The sequence below is a fragment of the Pezoporus wallicus genome, unplaced genomic scaffold (genome assembly GCF_028554395.1).
Source record: "Pezoporus wallicus isolate ANWC-B61680 ecotype Strahan unplaced genomic scaffold, APGP_CSIRO_Pwel_v1 contig_7994, whole genome shotgun sequence".
NCBI classification, from domain to species: domain Eukaryota; kingdom Metazoa; phylum Chordata; class Aves; order Psittaciformes; family Psittacidae; genus Pezoporus; species Pezoporus wallicus.
Window position 1 is genome coordinate 1 of NW_026635961.1, and position 13848 is coordinate 13848.

At 48.2% G+C, this 13848-nt stretch overlaps 1 protein-coding gene across 1 annotated transcript; it reads right to left on the reverse strand.

The window, feature by feature from the left end:
* Positions 1-12393: 12393 nt before the first annotated feature.
* Positions 12394-13596, reverse strand: LOC130593519 (olfactory receptor 14C36-like). The gene has a single exon (XM_057398734.1). It carries the CDS (start codon positions 13369-13371, stop codon positions 12394-12396), a length of 978 nt encoding a protein of 325 aa, XP_057254717.1. The 5' UTR covers positions 13372-13596.
* Between the last annotated feature and the right edge of the window lie 252 nt (positions 13597-13848).

The following is a 13848-nucleotide window of genomic DNA, read 5'->3' on the forward strand; positions in this document are numbered from 1 at the left end:
TGAACCCAACACCAAAAAAACCACACAGAACATCGTCTGCCCTCAACACATGCACGCACACACACGCGTATGGGATCCCACAAGCACACGCCACACAACTACAATATTTGAAGCATAAAATCCAGACAATCATTACTCCCACTACAGTTCCACGTACAGAATGTGGCGCAAGGACCCTGTGGAGACTAATAGCAAACCAGCTCCGAGAAGCATCATTGCAGTGCGAGGTGGCAGGCTCAACCTTAGCGGGCTTCCCCACAGAGGCTCTGCCTCCCCCACATCGTATGAGGCTTGGGCTTTTATACTGACCAAAATGCACACTCATTCCCACACAGGTGGCCAGGCTGTGCTGGAAGAAGTGGCCAGCAGTATCTACAAAGGTCTCCAAAGGTTGATAGAAACCTGGACATACTTATATTTACCAACTTCTAGTACATGAGTATCACAGAGAAACTGTATGGGCTCCCCCTGTCAATTGCAAGAAAAAAATCATAACATATACAGCTTGAGTATAAGAGGATTTTAACGCATATGTGGTCACTGCTTGTCAGGCCTCCTTAACTGTTTTGAGATCAAGAGCTTCCCACTCTTTAGCCCCCTGCTGTGTAGTAAACACAGGATATGCAGAGATGCCCATTGCAGAAAATTCACCAGTAATGATCACATCTTTGATTAACCATTGTTGCAGCTGAGCATCTCCAGGGCCAGCAAGTCTGAGCAGACCGACCTGGGAGACAAAGAGTCAGAGTCTGGAAGCAGAGGATATAAATCTGGCTCGGATTCAGGGGATTCGGGGTCTGATCCTGGGCTGAATTCAGGGTCTCCCTTGCTCGCAGCTGTGTCTTTCTTGTCAGATATCTCTTGTTCGGTATGTAGCCATCTGCACACCTGGCTCCTCCATAACTGAGTTACAAATTTCCACTCTAGGGCATAATGGGTTGGAAAGGCTCGCAGTCACTTTAAATCTCCCGCTAGCGCATGATCTCTATTTTCTACTGCATGCTTCAAAATGGCGCCCCAATTGATCCAGCGCTGAGGCACCGCCCTCTTTCTTTCAGATTCCTCGACATTTATCATGCGTATCCCTGTCTAATGTACTTTCTCTGTCCTTTTTAAAGTCCCTACTTTCGGAACTGGGGTGGTGGGGGAGCAGGGGGTTACACCTCCTCCGCTGCACCTTCTGATGAAGAAGGAGGGGGAGAAAAGGAAGGGGGGGGCGGGAACCCTGTGCTCCCGCGAGTTGGGTAAAACGAATTGTAATCTTCCCCCGGCTTCAACCGACCGGGGACGTCTGTTCCTAGTTTCTCCGTTGCTACCGCGGCAGTTTTCTTTTCTGCCTTGTATCTTTTTATACAGTTTATTACTTCTCTCCGTGGTTTACCGAGTTTCTTTGCCGTTTTATTATCATTGAGCATTGAGTCAAATAGTTCATCACCAAAACTTTCGCCACTCACTCTCCTCAAAAACTGTATTAGGATCTACAAAATATCCCTTAGCCTTCCCTACAGCCACTAGACCTGCTAGCTGCTTTAGAGTCTCAGGCTCAATTCCCCGCTTTTATAAAAAGCACTGTAAAAAGTTCAGGGCTCAGTTCCCCGCTTTTATAAAAAGCACTGTAATAAATCAGGGGCTACCTCTCGGTCCATTTTCATGGCCGGCCTTTTCCGGATCATCTTCTTGTGGGTCGTCCTGTAACCTCAGTCTCTGGATCGGCCTCCCTACACAGCAGTGTCTGGTTCGCCCCAGCGGCGGACTCCTTTCGGTCAGTCCAAGCACCCAGGTCCGTCGCGCCACTGCAGCAGCATTGCCCACGCTCCCCGGCCGCTGCCGCCGGTGCCGCTCACTCACCATTCTGGGTCCCTGATACTCAGGGCCCTGTATTCCGGGTCCCCGCTAACCGGGGCCCTGTAATCCAGGTCCCTGTTCGGGCACCATTTGTTAGTGGCGAGGAGAAGCAAGACACGCCAACCCAGTATGGGTGATAAGCAAACTTCTACTTTATTTGTGGCGCAGTTCGCTTATATCCGTGTGGTGTTTAGCCACGCCTCCTAGTCACAACAGTATTGGTTAGTTCTACACAGCTTCCTCCACATTCTCCTCCCACATCCGGTTTCTGGTTACCTGTGAGGCCTGCACCTTGCTTTGAAGGCGATTTCTGATTTGTTGTTTAATGTTGACTCTGTAAGACATGCAACACTGCAGAACCTTTTGTTGTTGGAACAGGGACATGGATGTGAAGAGTTTGATGGAATGTGTTGTATGAATCTTTCTGGTCATTCTAATTCGATACATGCACAGCTGAAAACCCTGGCTCAGCTTACCCAGCAATTGCGCAATGACCTAGGGATAACTAAATGGCTGTGCTCATGGGGCATTACAGGTTGGCTTAAAACACTGCTATTTGAAGGACTGTGCTTATGTATCATTGCTATTTTAATCATTGTAGTTGTTAGACTTGCTTACAGTCGTGTGATGAAACAAGTGAACAGAATAACCCACAATATTTTGCTTGCGCAAAAGAAAAATGGGGGAATTGTTGCAGAATGGCTCTAAGAGCAAGGCCATGGATCCTTAGGGGCCTTCTGCAAGCAAAGCAAGGTGTAGGCCTCACAGGTAACCGGAAACCAGATGTGGGAGGAGAATGTGAAGGAAGCTGCGTAGAAGTAACCAATACTGTTGTGACTAGTAGGTGTGGCTAAACACCATGCTGATATAAGCGAACTGCGACACAAAGTAGAAGCTTGCTTATCACTCATATTGGGTTAGCGCGTCTTGCTTCTCCTCGCTGCTAACATAAGCTCTCCATGGGAACACTAAGTTCTCCATGGAAATGCCAAGTTCCCCATGGAAAAGCTAAGTTCTACATGGAAATGTTCACTTCTCCATGGAAACCCTAAGTTCTCCATGCGAATGCTAAATTATCAATGGAAACGCTAACTTCCCCAAGGAAAAGCTAAGTTCCCCATAAAAACACTAAGTTCCCCATGGAAACGCAAAAGTTCTCCATGGAAACGCTAAGTTCTCCATGGGAACTCTTAAGTTCTCCATGGAAACCTGATTTTCCCATGGAAACGCTAAGTTCCCCATGAAAACGCTAAGTTGTCCATAGGAACACTAACTTCTCCAAGGAAACACTAAGTTCTAAATGGAAACATTAACTTACCAACAGAAATGGTAAATAACCCATGGAAACGCTGTTTTCCAAAGTTCTTTGTTAAAATGCTAAGCTCTCCATGGACACGCTAAGTTCTCAATGGAAAAGTTAACTTCCCTGTGGAAACACTAAGTTGCCCATTGAAACACTAAGTTGGCCATGGAAACGCTAAGCTCTCCATGGAAACGATACGTTCTCCATGAAAACGTTTAACTTGCCCATGGATATGTGAATTTCCCCTTGAAAATCCTAAGTTCTCTATGGAAATGCTAAGTTCTGCATGGAAACACTAAGTTGTCCATGGAAACGCTATGTTCTCCATGGAAATGCTAAATTTGTCATGGAAACGCTAAGTTTGCCAAGGAAGCACTAAGTTCTCCATGGAAACGCTAGGTTCTCCATGGAAACACTAAGTTCTCCATGGGAAATGCTAGGTTCTCCATGGAAACGCTTAACTTCTCCATAGATGGGTGAAATTCCCCATGAAAAGGCTAAGTTGTCCATGGAAATGCTAAGCTCTTCATGCAAACACTAAGTTCTAAATGTGAAAGTTAAAACTTCTTAATGGAAACACTAAGTTACCCTTGGAAATGTTAGATTCTCAATGAAAAAGCTAAGTTCCCAATGGAAATGCTAAGTTCCCCTGGAAATGCTAAGCTCGCCGTGGAAATACTAAGTTCGCCACGGAAACGCTAAGTTGTCCATGGAAACACTAAGTTGTCCAAGAAAACCCTGAGTTCTCCCTGAAAACGCTAATCTCTCCATGGAAATGCTAAGTTGTGAATGGAAACGTTAACTTCCCCATGGAAACGCTAAGTTTCCCATGGAAACGCTTAGTTCTAAATGGAAACGTTAACATCCCAACAGAAATGGAAAATTCTCCATGGAAACACAAAGTTCCAAAGTTTCCATGGGAACACAAATGTTCCTCATGGATACGTGAATTTCCCTTTGGAAACACTACATTTCCCATGGAAACACTAAGTTCTATATTGAAATGTTAAGTTCTCCATGGATATGTGAATTTCCCCTTGGAAACGCTATGTTCTCTATGGAAACACTAAGTTCTCCATGGAAACATTAAGATTGGTATGGAAACTCTAAGTTCTCCATGGAAATGCTTAACTTCCCCATGGATACATGAATTTTCCCATGGAAACGCTAAGTTCTCCATGGAAATACTTTGTTCTCCATGGAAACATTAAGTTCCAAATGGAAACATTGTCTTCCCAATGGAAAAAGTAAATTCCCCATGGAAACGCTAAGCTCTCCATGGAAACGCTAAGTTCTAAATGGAAACCTTAACTTCCCCATGGAAACGCTAATTTCTAAATGGAAACGTCAACTTCCTCATGGAAACGGTAAGTTCTAAAAGGAAACGTTAACATTTTCATGGAAACGATAAGTTCGCATTTGAAACTCTATCTTCTCCATGGAAACTCTAACTTCCCCATGGAAACGCTAAGTTCTCCATGGAAACACTAAGTTCACCATGGAAAGGCTAAATTTGCCATGGAAACACTAAGTTTGCCATGGAAACACTAAGTTCATAAAATCATAGAATCATAGAATACTTAAGGTAGGAAAGGACATTAAGATCATCTAGTTCCAACGCCCCAGCCTTGGGCAGGGACACCTTATGCTCAAGAATATCACCCAAGGCCTCGTCCAGCCTGGTCTTGAACACTGCCAGGGATGGAGCATTCACAACCTCCCTGGGCAACCCATTCCAGTGCGTCCAGTTCTCCATGAAAACGCTGACTTTCCCATGAAACCCCAAGTTCCCATTGAAAACGCTAAGTTGTCCATGGAAATGGTATCTTCTCCATGGAAACTCTAAGTTCTCCCTGGAAACACTGAGCTCAGCATGGAAATGCTAACTTCTCCATGGATATGCTAAGTTTGCCTTGGAAATGCTAAGATCCCAATGGAAACGCTAAGCTCTCATGGAGACATGAATTTCCCTTTGGAAACGCAAAGCTGCCCATGGAAACACTAAGTTCCCCATGGAAACAATAAGTGCTCGATGGAAACACGAAGTTCTCCATAGAAACACTAAGTGCTCGATGGAAACGCTGATTTCCCCATGGAAACAATAATTCCTCTATGGAAACACTACGTTCTGTGTGGAAACACTACGTTCTGTGTGGAAACACTACGTTCTCTATGAAAAGACTAAGTTCTCAATGGAAACCCTATGTTCCCCACGGAAACGCTAACTTCTACATGGAAACGCTAAGTTCTCCAAGGAAACACTTCATTCTCTGTGGAAAAACGTTCCCCATGGAAACACTAAGTTTTGCCATGGAAACACTAAGTTTGCCATGGAAACGCTAAGTTCTCTATGGAAACACTTACTTCCAAATGGATACGTGAATTTGCACATGCAAAAGCTAAGTTCTCCATTGAAACGCTTGCCTTCCCCATGGATACATGAATTACCTCCTGGAAACTCTAAGTTCTATATGGAAATGCTACGTTCGCCATGGAAACAATAAGCTCTCCATGGAAATGCTAAGGTCTTCATGGTAACGCTAAGTTGTCCATACAAAAGCTATGTTCTCCATGGAAACCATAAGTTCCCCATGGAAACGCTGATTTCCCAATGGAAACACTAGGTTCTCCATGTAAACGCTATTTTCTCGATGGAAATGCTAAGTTCTCCTTGGAAGCACTTAACTTCCCCATGGATATGTAAATTTCCCCTTAGAAAAGATAAGTTCTCTATGGAAACGCTATGTTTGCAATGGAAACGCTAAGTGGTCCATGGAAACGTTAATTTCTCCATGAAAATGTTTAACTTCCCCATGGATACGTGAATTTCTCCTTAAAAAAAGCTAAGCTCTCTATAGAAACGCAACATTCTCTGTGGAAACACTAAGCTCTCCATGGAAATACTAAGTTCTTCATGGAAACACTAAGTTCTCCATGGAAACGCTCAGTTCCTCGTGGAAACGATAAGTTCTCCATGGAAACGTTTAACTTTTCCATATGTGAATTTCCCCTTAGAAAAGCTCAGTTGTGTATGGAAATGCTACGTTCTCCACAGAAATGCTACGTTCTCCACGGAAACGTTAAGTTTTCCAAGGAAACACTAAGTTCTCCATTTTAATGCTAACTTTCCAAAGGAAATGCTATGTTTGCCATGGAAACGCTAAATTCTCCATGGAAACGCTAACTTCCTCATGGAAATGCTAAGTTCCCCATAGAAACAATAAGTTCCCCATGGTAAGGCTAATTTCTACATGGAAACGCTACATTCTCCATGGAAATGATAAGTTGTCCAGGGAAACACTAAGTTCTCCATGGAAATGCTAAGTTCTCCATGGAAATGTCAAGTTCTCCACGGAAATGATAAGTTCTACATGGAAACGTTAAGTTTGCAATGGAAACGCTAAGTTTGCAATGGAAAGGCTAACTTCCCCATGGATACCTGAATTTCCCTATAGAAACACTAAGTTCTCCATTGAAAGGCTAAGCTCTCCATGGAAATGCTACATTCTCCATGGAAACTCTAAGCTTCCCATGGAAATGCTAAGTTCCTGTTGAAGTTTTACCCGTTACCCCTTGTCCTGTTACTACAGTCCTTAATGAAGAGTCCCTCTCCAGCATCCCTATAGGCCCCCTTCAGACACTGGAAGGCTGCTATGAGGTCTCCACGCAGCCTTCTCTTCTCCAGGCTGAACAGCCCCAACTTCCTCAGCCTGTCTTCATACGGGAGGTGCTCCAGTCCCTGATCATCCTCGTGGCCTCCTCTGGACTTGTTCCAACAGTTCCATGTCCTTTTTATGTTGAGGACACCAGAACTGCACACAATACTCCAGGTGAGGTCTCACAAGAGCAGAGTAGAGGGGCAGGATCACCTCCTTTCACCTGCTGGTCATGCTTCTTTTGATGCAGCCCAGGATATGGTTGCTTTCTGGGCTGCAAGCGCACACTGCCAGCCCATGTTCATTTTCCCATCAACCAACACCCCCAAGTCCTTCTCCTTGGGCTGCTCTGAATCTCTTCTCTGCCCAACCTGTAGCTGTGCCTGGGATTGCTCCCACCCAGGTGTAGGACCTTGCACTTGGCATGCTTAAACCTCATGAGGTTGGCATCAGCCCACCTCACAAGCGTGTCAAGGTCCCTCTGGATGGCATTCCTTCCCTCCAGGGTATCAACCGAACCACACAGCTTGGTGTCATCGGCAAACTTGCTGAGGGTGCACTCAATCCCACTGTCCATGTCAGCGAAAGAGATGTTAAACAAGACCAGTCCCAATACCGATCCCTGAGGGACCCCACTCGTTACTGGTCTCCAGCCGGACATTGAGCCATTGACCACAACTCTTTGCATGCAGCCATCCAGCCAGTTCTTTATCCACCGAGTGGTCCATCCATCAAATTGATGTCTCTCCAATTTAGAGACAAGGATGTTGTGTGGGACAGTGTCAAACGCTCATTCAGATTTTTAAGATGGTCTCGAACCAGTTCCTCTCCTACAGTGGTGTAAGTTCTTCATTTTCACAGTCCCTGCATCTGCCTTCCAAGACTTGGGTGGTGCGGTCAGAGCCTTTGCCAGTGAAGACCAAGGCAAAGAAGTCATTCAGAACCTCAGCCTTCTCCAAATCCTGTGTAGCCAGTTCTCCCAAGAGCTTCCTGAGGGGGCCTACTTTTTCCCTAGTCTGTTTTTTATTTGCTACATACTTGTAGAATCCCTTCCTGTTATCTTTAATACCTCTAGCTAGGTTTAATTCTAACTGGGCCTTAGCTTTCCTAACCTGGTCCCTAGCTTCCCAAACAACATCCCTGTACTCTTCCCATGCCACTTGTCCTTGCTTCCACTTATTATAAGCCTCTTTTTTCATTTGAATTTTCCTCAGGAGCTCCTTATCCATCCAAGGAGGTCTCCTGGCCCTCCTGCTGCACTTCCTTCTAGTTGGGATGCAGCACTCCTGAGCTTGTAGCAGGTGATCCTTGAATATCAACCAAGAGTCTTGGGCCCCCCTGCCCTCTAGGGCTGGATCCCATGGAACCTTCCTAAGCAGGTTCCTGAAGAGGCCAAAGTCTGCTCTTTTGAAGTCCAGGGCAGTGAGCTTGCTGCACACTCTCCTCACAGTCCTGAGGATCTCAAATTCGAGCATCTCATGATCGCTGCATCCAAGGCTGCCCTGGAGCGTCACATTTCCAACGAGCCCTTCCCTGTTGGTGAGCACAAGGTCAAGCATGGCACCTCTCCTTGTCAGCTCCTCTATTACTTGCAGAAGGAAGTTGTCTTCTACACAATCGAGGAACCTCCTGGATTGCTTGTGCCGGGCCGTACCGTCCTTCCAACAGATGTCAGGGTGGTTGAAGTCACCCATGAGAACAAGGGCCTGTGAGCGTGAGGCTGTTCCTATCTGTCTATAGAGTGCTTCATCCGCAGGTTCTCCTTGATCAGGCGGTCTGTAACAGATCCCCACAGTAATGTCCCCCATCGCTTTTCTCCCTTTATCTCTCACCCACAAACTCTCTGTTGGCTGCTCACCTGTCCCCAGGCAGTTCCATACTCTCCAGCCATCACAAAGCTGTGGCGGTCGCTGTGGAGACGCCCATTGTGATGGGGCCCCCACGGTGAGCGTGGGCTTTTTAAGTTGCCAGAGCCCTGCAGTAACCAGTGTGGAGGAGACCCCTCCCTCGGGAGGCTGCATCTCCCGGGGCTGCCCTGCGCATCCAGGTCCGTGTTCTTTGACTTTGCAATCCTGTTTTAGTGTTGGCCTCAAACACATTGTGGGTGCGTGCTGGGAAGGGAGGAGAAGCTGTCAGGAGCTGTGCTGGTGCCATCCCAGCTGTAGGAGCAGGGGATGGATGGGTGAGGAGGAGGCACTGGGCTTGTTCATGTGCTTGGAGCTCAGCTCTGCCTGCAGAGGTGCTGGGGGCAAAGCAGGAACCTTCTGTGTGCAGGAGCTGCTGGTGTCAGAGGTGCTGAGAAGGTGTCAGGGCAGGAGCAGCCCCTGGGCACTGCAGCTGCTGGTGCTGTCACTGGGAGCTGAGCACAAGGGGACCTGCCTGGCTCCGGCAAGGATCACGGAAGCTCACCAGGCATTGCGGAAGGCGGCCGGGCCCTGGCAGGTTCTTGTGATCCCTGTGCCGGGCATTCCAGAAGGCACAGAAATTTCTAAACTTAAACATATGAAAACAAACACTTGACAAGAACTTTTATCAGTTGCTCTTTGCAATCTTCCTGCACTCAGAAACCTCCAATGTGCTGTGCAACCTGAAAGACTTGACAAAACGCAAAGGTTTTAATGAGCCCCATGGTGTATTTGGGCTGAGCCCATGAACCTCAGGTGCTGAGGAAACCTCTCAGGAAGTCCAACTCAGAAACAAAGCCCCAAGTGCCTTCAGCATTAATGGGCCCCACTGAGGGCTGTTACTGACAAAGCCTCCCCAGGGACTCGTTAAAGCAAGTAACTGGAGGCTGTGATTACAGGGAGACAAAGGCAAAGTGCAGGTGTCTGATGGTGAGAAGGCCAAGCCCTGACTGCAGCCCTTAGGGAAGAGCCTGAAATCCTGAGAAGGAAAGGTCTCCTTATAGGTCTTGATGAAAGAGGCAACTGCCATAGCCCAGGGCACAGAGGCCTTTTGTTCTTTTGGGCCTTCCAGCCATGCCAGAATCCTCAGCCATCTCTGCTGCAGGCTGTCCTTCACTGGCCCATGCCTGCACCTCTTTCCCTTCAGGCTGTTGACCCCCATCTTGCTTTCCCACCTAGCTCTCACCTGGCATTTCTGTACCTTCAGTCCCATCTCTGCACCCATCGCTGTCTGTTCCTTGAAACACAAAGCCATGGGCTGAGCCAGACTCCCTCTGGGTGACCACAAGTCACCACAAGTCCACCTTTTGAGAGACATTTCTCTTTCCTAACTTCGAATCTGAACCTTCCAAGCTGCACTTTGCAGAGGTTTCCTTCTCTTCCTGCTAGCAAGAAAACCTCCATCATCTCTGCAGCCACATTTCACCTAGTTGTAGGCTGCTACTACAGTGTCAATTCAGCAGGTGGAGTGAATACCCCTCAGCAAGCTGATCTAAAGGAGGCTTCTAGAGGAATGGGTGATGCAATCAGTATAGAGAAAAAAGCACCATGAGAGAGCAGTGGGAAAACACAATGGTCTGGATTGAGAACTTCTTGGCAAGAGCCAAAAGGAAAGGTGGTGTCCTTGGGTGCAAGGTACCCCATGCTCTGGGGACAGGGCACCTCATCTGGGACAGCTTCCTGCCTGTAGCACCCTCTCTGCTGCGCACACCCCGCTCTCTGCCCGCACTCACAAGTGTCTCACAGAAGCTTTGCACCTCCACTGCAGGAGGTTCCTGCATTCCCCAGGCTCAGGGATGGATCCTGTATCCCACAGGAGAAGCAGGATAAGGTGTTTTTGGGGTGGTTGTGGTTTTCTGAAGGGCTGTTTTGGCTGTTTTGTTTTGGTTTTGGTCTGGTTTTGGCCTGTTTTGGGTCTGTTTTGGGGCTCTGACCCTGTATCCCACAGGAGATGAAGGAGAAGGTGGTTTTGGCATGGTTTTTGGTATGTTTTGGGGTGGTTTTGTTCTCTTTTGGGGCTGTTTTGGGGCTCTGACCCTGTACCCCACAGGAGAAGCAGGACAAGGTGGTTTGGGGCTGGTTTTCTCCTGTTTTGTGGGTGTTTTTGGCTGTTTTGAGGCTCTGGCCCTGTATCCCCTAGGAGAAGCAGGACAAAGTGTTTTTGGTGTGGTTTGGGTTTGTTTTGGTTTTTTCGGTGGTTTTGGGTTTTCTCCTGTTTTATGCCTCTCTTTTGGGGCTCTGACCCTATATCCTACAGGAGAAGCAGGAGAAGTTGGTTTTGGTGTGGGTGTGGGCTGTTTTTGTCCTGTTTTTGAGGTCTGACCCGGTATCCCATAGGAGAAGCAGGACAAGGTGGTTTTGGGGTGGTTTTGGCTGTTTTCTGGGTTTTGGGTTGGTTTTGGCCTGGTTTTTGCCTCTATTGGGTTTGTTTTGGGGCTCTGACTTTGTATTCCACAGGAGAAGCAGGACAAGGTGGTTTTGGTGTTGTTTGGTGGTGTTTTGTGGGTGTTTTTGGTTAGTTTTGTCCTGTTTTGGGTCTGTTTTGGGGGTCTGACCCTGTATCCCATAGGAGAAGCAGGATAAAGTGGTTTTAGGGTTTTTTTTGGGTGTTTTGGGGTTGTTTTGGGAGTTGTTTTGGGCTGTTTAGTCCTGTTTGGGTCTTTTTGGGGGTCTGACCCTGTATTCCAAAGAAGAAGCAGGACAAGGTGATTTTGGGGTGATTTTGGCCTTTTTTGTGGTTTTCTTTGCATGTTTTGGTCTGGTTTTCCCCTGTTTTTGGGCTGTTTTACGGCTGTTTTGGGGCTCTGACCCTATATCCCGTAGGAGAAGGAGGAGAAGGCATTTTTGGGCTGGTTTTGGGTGTGCTTTGGGGCTTTTTTTGTCCATTTTTGGGGCTCTGACCTTGTATCCCACAGGGGAAGCAGGATAAGGTGGTTTTGGGATAGTTTTGGGGTGGTTTGGGGGTGTTTTGGTCTTGTTTTGGGTGGTTTTGGGGTGGTTTTGTCCTGTTTGTGTGGCTGTTTTTTGGTTCTGACCCTGAGTTTCATAGGAGAAGCAGGAGAAGATGGGTTTGGGCTGGTTTTTTGGGGTGTTTTTGTCCTGTTTTGGGTCTGTTTTGAGGCTCTGACCCTGTATCCCATAGGAGAAGCAGGACAAGGTGGTTTGGGGGGTCCTGCCTCTGTCCAGCTCCTGCCCACCCAGACCTTTCCCATGGGCTGTTCTCAGCCAGGCAGCCCCAGCCTGTGCCATTGCAGGGGAGTTCCCTGCAGGGACCCCTGTGTCCCCTGCTCCCCTGCCCAGGACACCCTGAGAGCTCTGCCCCCCCCCCCATGCCATCCCATCTCCCCACACCAGCACAACAGCCCCATTCATTGGGCTCCCCAAGAGCTCTTCCTGCTGCAGGCACAGAGCAGCCATCCCAGAGCTGGAGCAGCCAGAAAGCTGCTTTCATTCCCCTTCATTCCTGACATGTGAGGACATATCACAGAGAAGAAGTTGCTGCAGGATCATTTATTTCCCTTAAATACAATCAGAGACCAGAGTGACACAAAGTCTGTGGGTCACACAACACGAGTGGCAACTTAATTAGGAGGAGATGAAAACTGACATTTCTATGAAGACAACATCATCACAAATTGAAATAGGAAACAAATGTATGTAAAGCAGGAAAGACAGACATGGCCTGTCATGACCTACACTGGAAGCCCTTTCCAGGGTAAAGCAAGCAGCGTATATCTGCTGAAACACATCTGGTCACCAGCTTCCTCACAGCATCCTTCAGCTCCTGGTTCCTCAGGCTGTAGATGAGGGGGTTCACTGCTGGAGGCACCACCGAGTACAGCACTGACACCACCAGATCCAGGGATGGGGAGGAGATGGAGGGGGGCTTCAGGTAGGCAAAGACAGCAGTGTTGACAAAGAGGGAAAGCACGGCCAGGTGAGGGAGGCACGTGGAAAAGGCTTTGTGGCGTCCCTGCTCAGAGGGCATCCTCAGCACGGCCCTGAAGATCTGCACATAGGACCCCACAATGAAAACAAAACAGCCAACAGCAATCAGGACACCAACCACAAGAAGCCCAACTTCCCTGAGGTAGGAGTGTGAGCAGGAGAGCTTGAGGATCTGGGGGATTTCACAGAAGAACTGCTCCACAGCATTGCCTCGGCACAGGGGCAGTGAAAATGTATTGGCTGTGTGCAGCAGAGCAGTGAGAAAGCCACTGCCCCAGGCAGCTGCTGCCATGTGGACACAAGCTCTGCTGCCCAGGAGGGTCCCATAGTGCAGGGGCTTGCAGATGGCCACGTAGCGGTCGTAGGACATGACAGTGAGGAGAAAATACTCTGCTGAAATGAAAAAGAGAAAGAAAAAGAGCTGTGCAGCACAACCTGTGTAGGAGATGGCCCTGGTGTCCCAGAGGGAATTGGCCATGGATTTGGGGACAGTGGTGGAGATGCAGCCCAGGTCCAGCAGGGAGAGGTTGAGGAGGAAGAAGTACATGGGGGTGTGGAGGCGCTGGTCGCAGGCTGTGCTGGTGATGATGAGGCCGTTGCCCAGGAGCGCAGCCAGGGAGATGCCCAGGAAGAGCCAGAAGTGGCAGAGCTGCAGCTCCCGCGTGTGTGCGAATGGCAGGAGGAGGAACTGGGTGATGGAGCTGCCGTTGGACATCTGCTGCCTCTGGGCATGGGGCAGTGTCAGAGGAGAAAAAGGCAGTGACAGGTTAGGACAGGAGGGATGTCAGATACAGAAGTTCAGTTTACACATTCACAACTGAGCACATTTTAGCAGGAGAGGAGAGGTTCAGCGTCATCACCAGTCATGTCATTACACTGCTGAGGCTTCTTCCTAGGTACAATCAGAAGAGCATTGCATCAGGCAAAAAGTCTCAGTTCTTTGCAGAACCAAGAGAGCTGCAGTGTCCATCAGTCCTCTCCCACTTGCCCTGTGCTCAAACTTGCACTGCCTGTAAGGTGCCTTCACACACAAATTGATCTTAAGAACTCCCACAAACATCTGTCCTGTGCTGAGACCAGGGGAGAACGGTTTCAAAGGACAGTCCACAGAGCTCTCACGCTGAGAAGCAAAGGGCTGTGGGCAGCAGAGCACGGCCAGCAGCCACCTCCAGTGCCAGACCCCAAGAGAGCT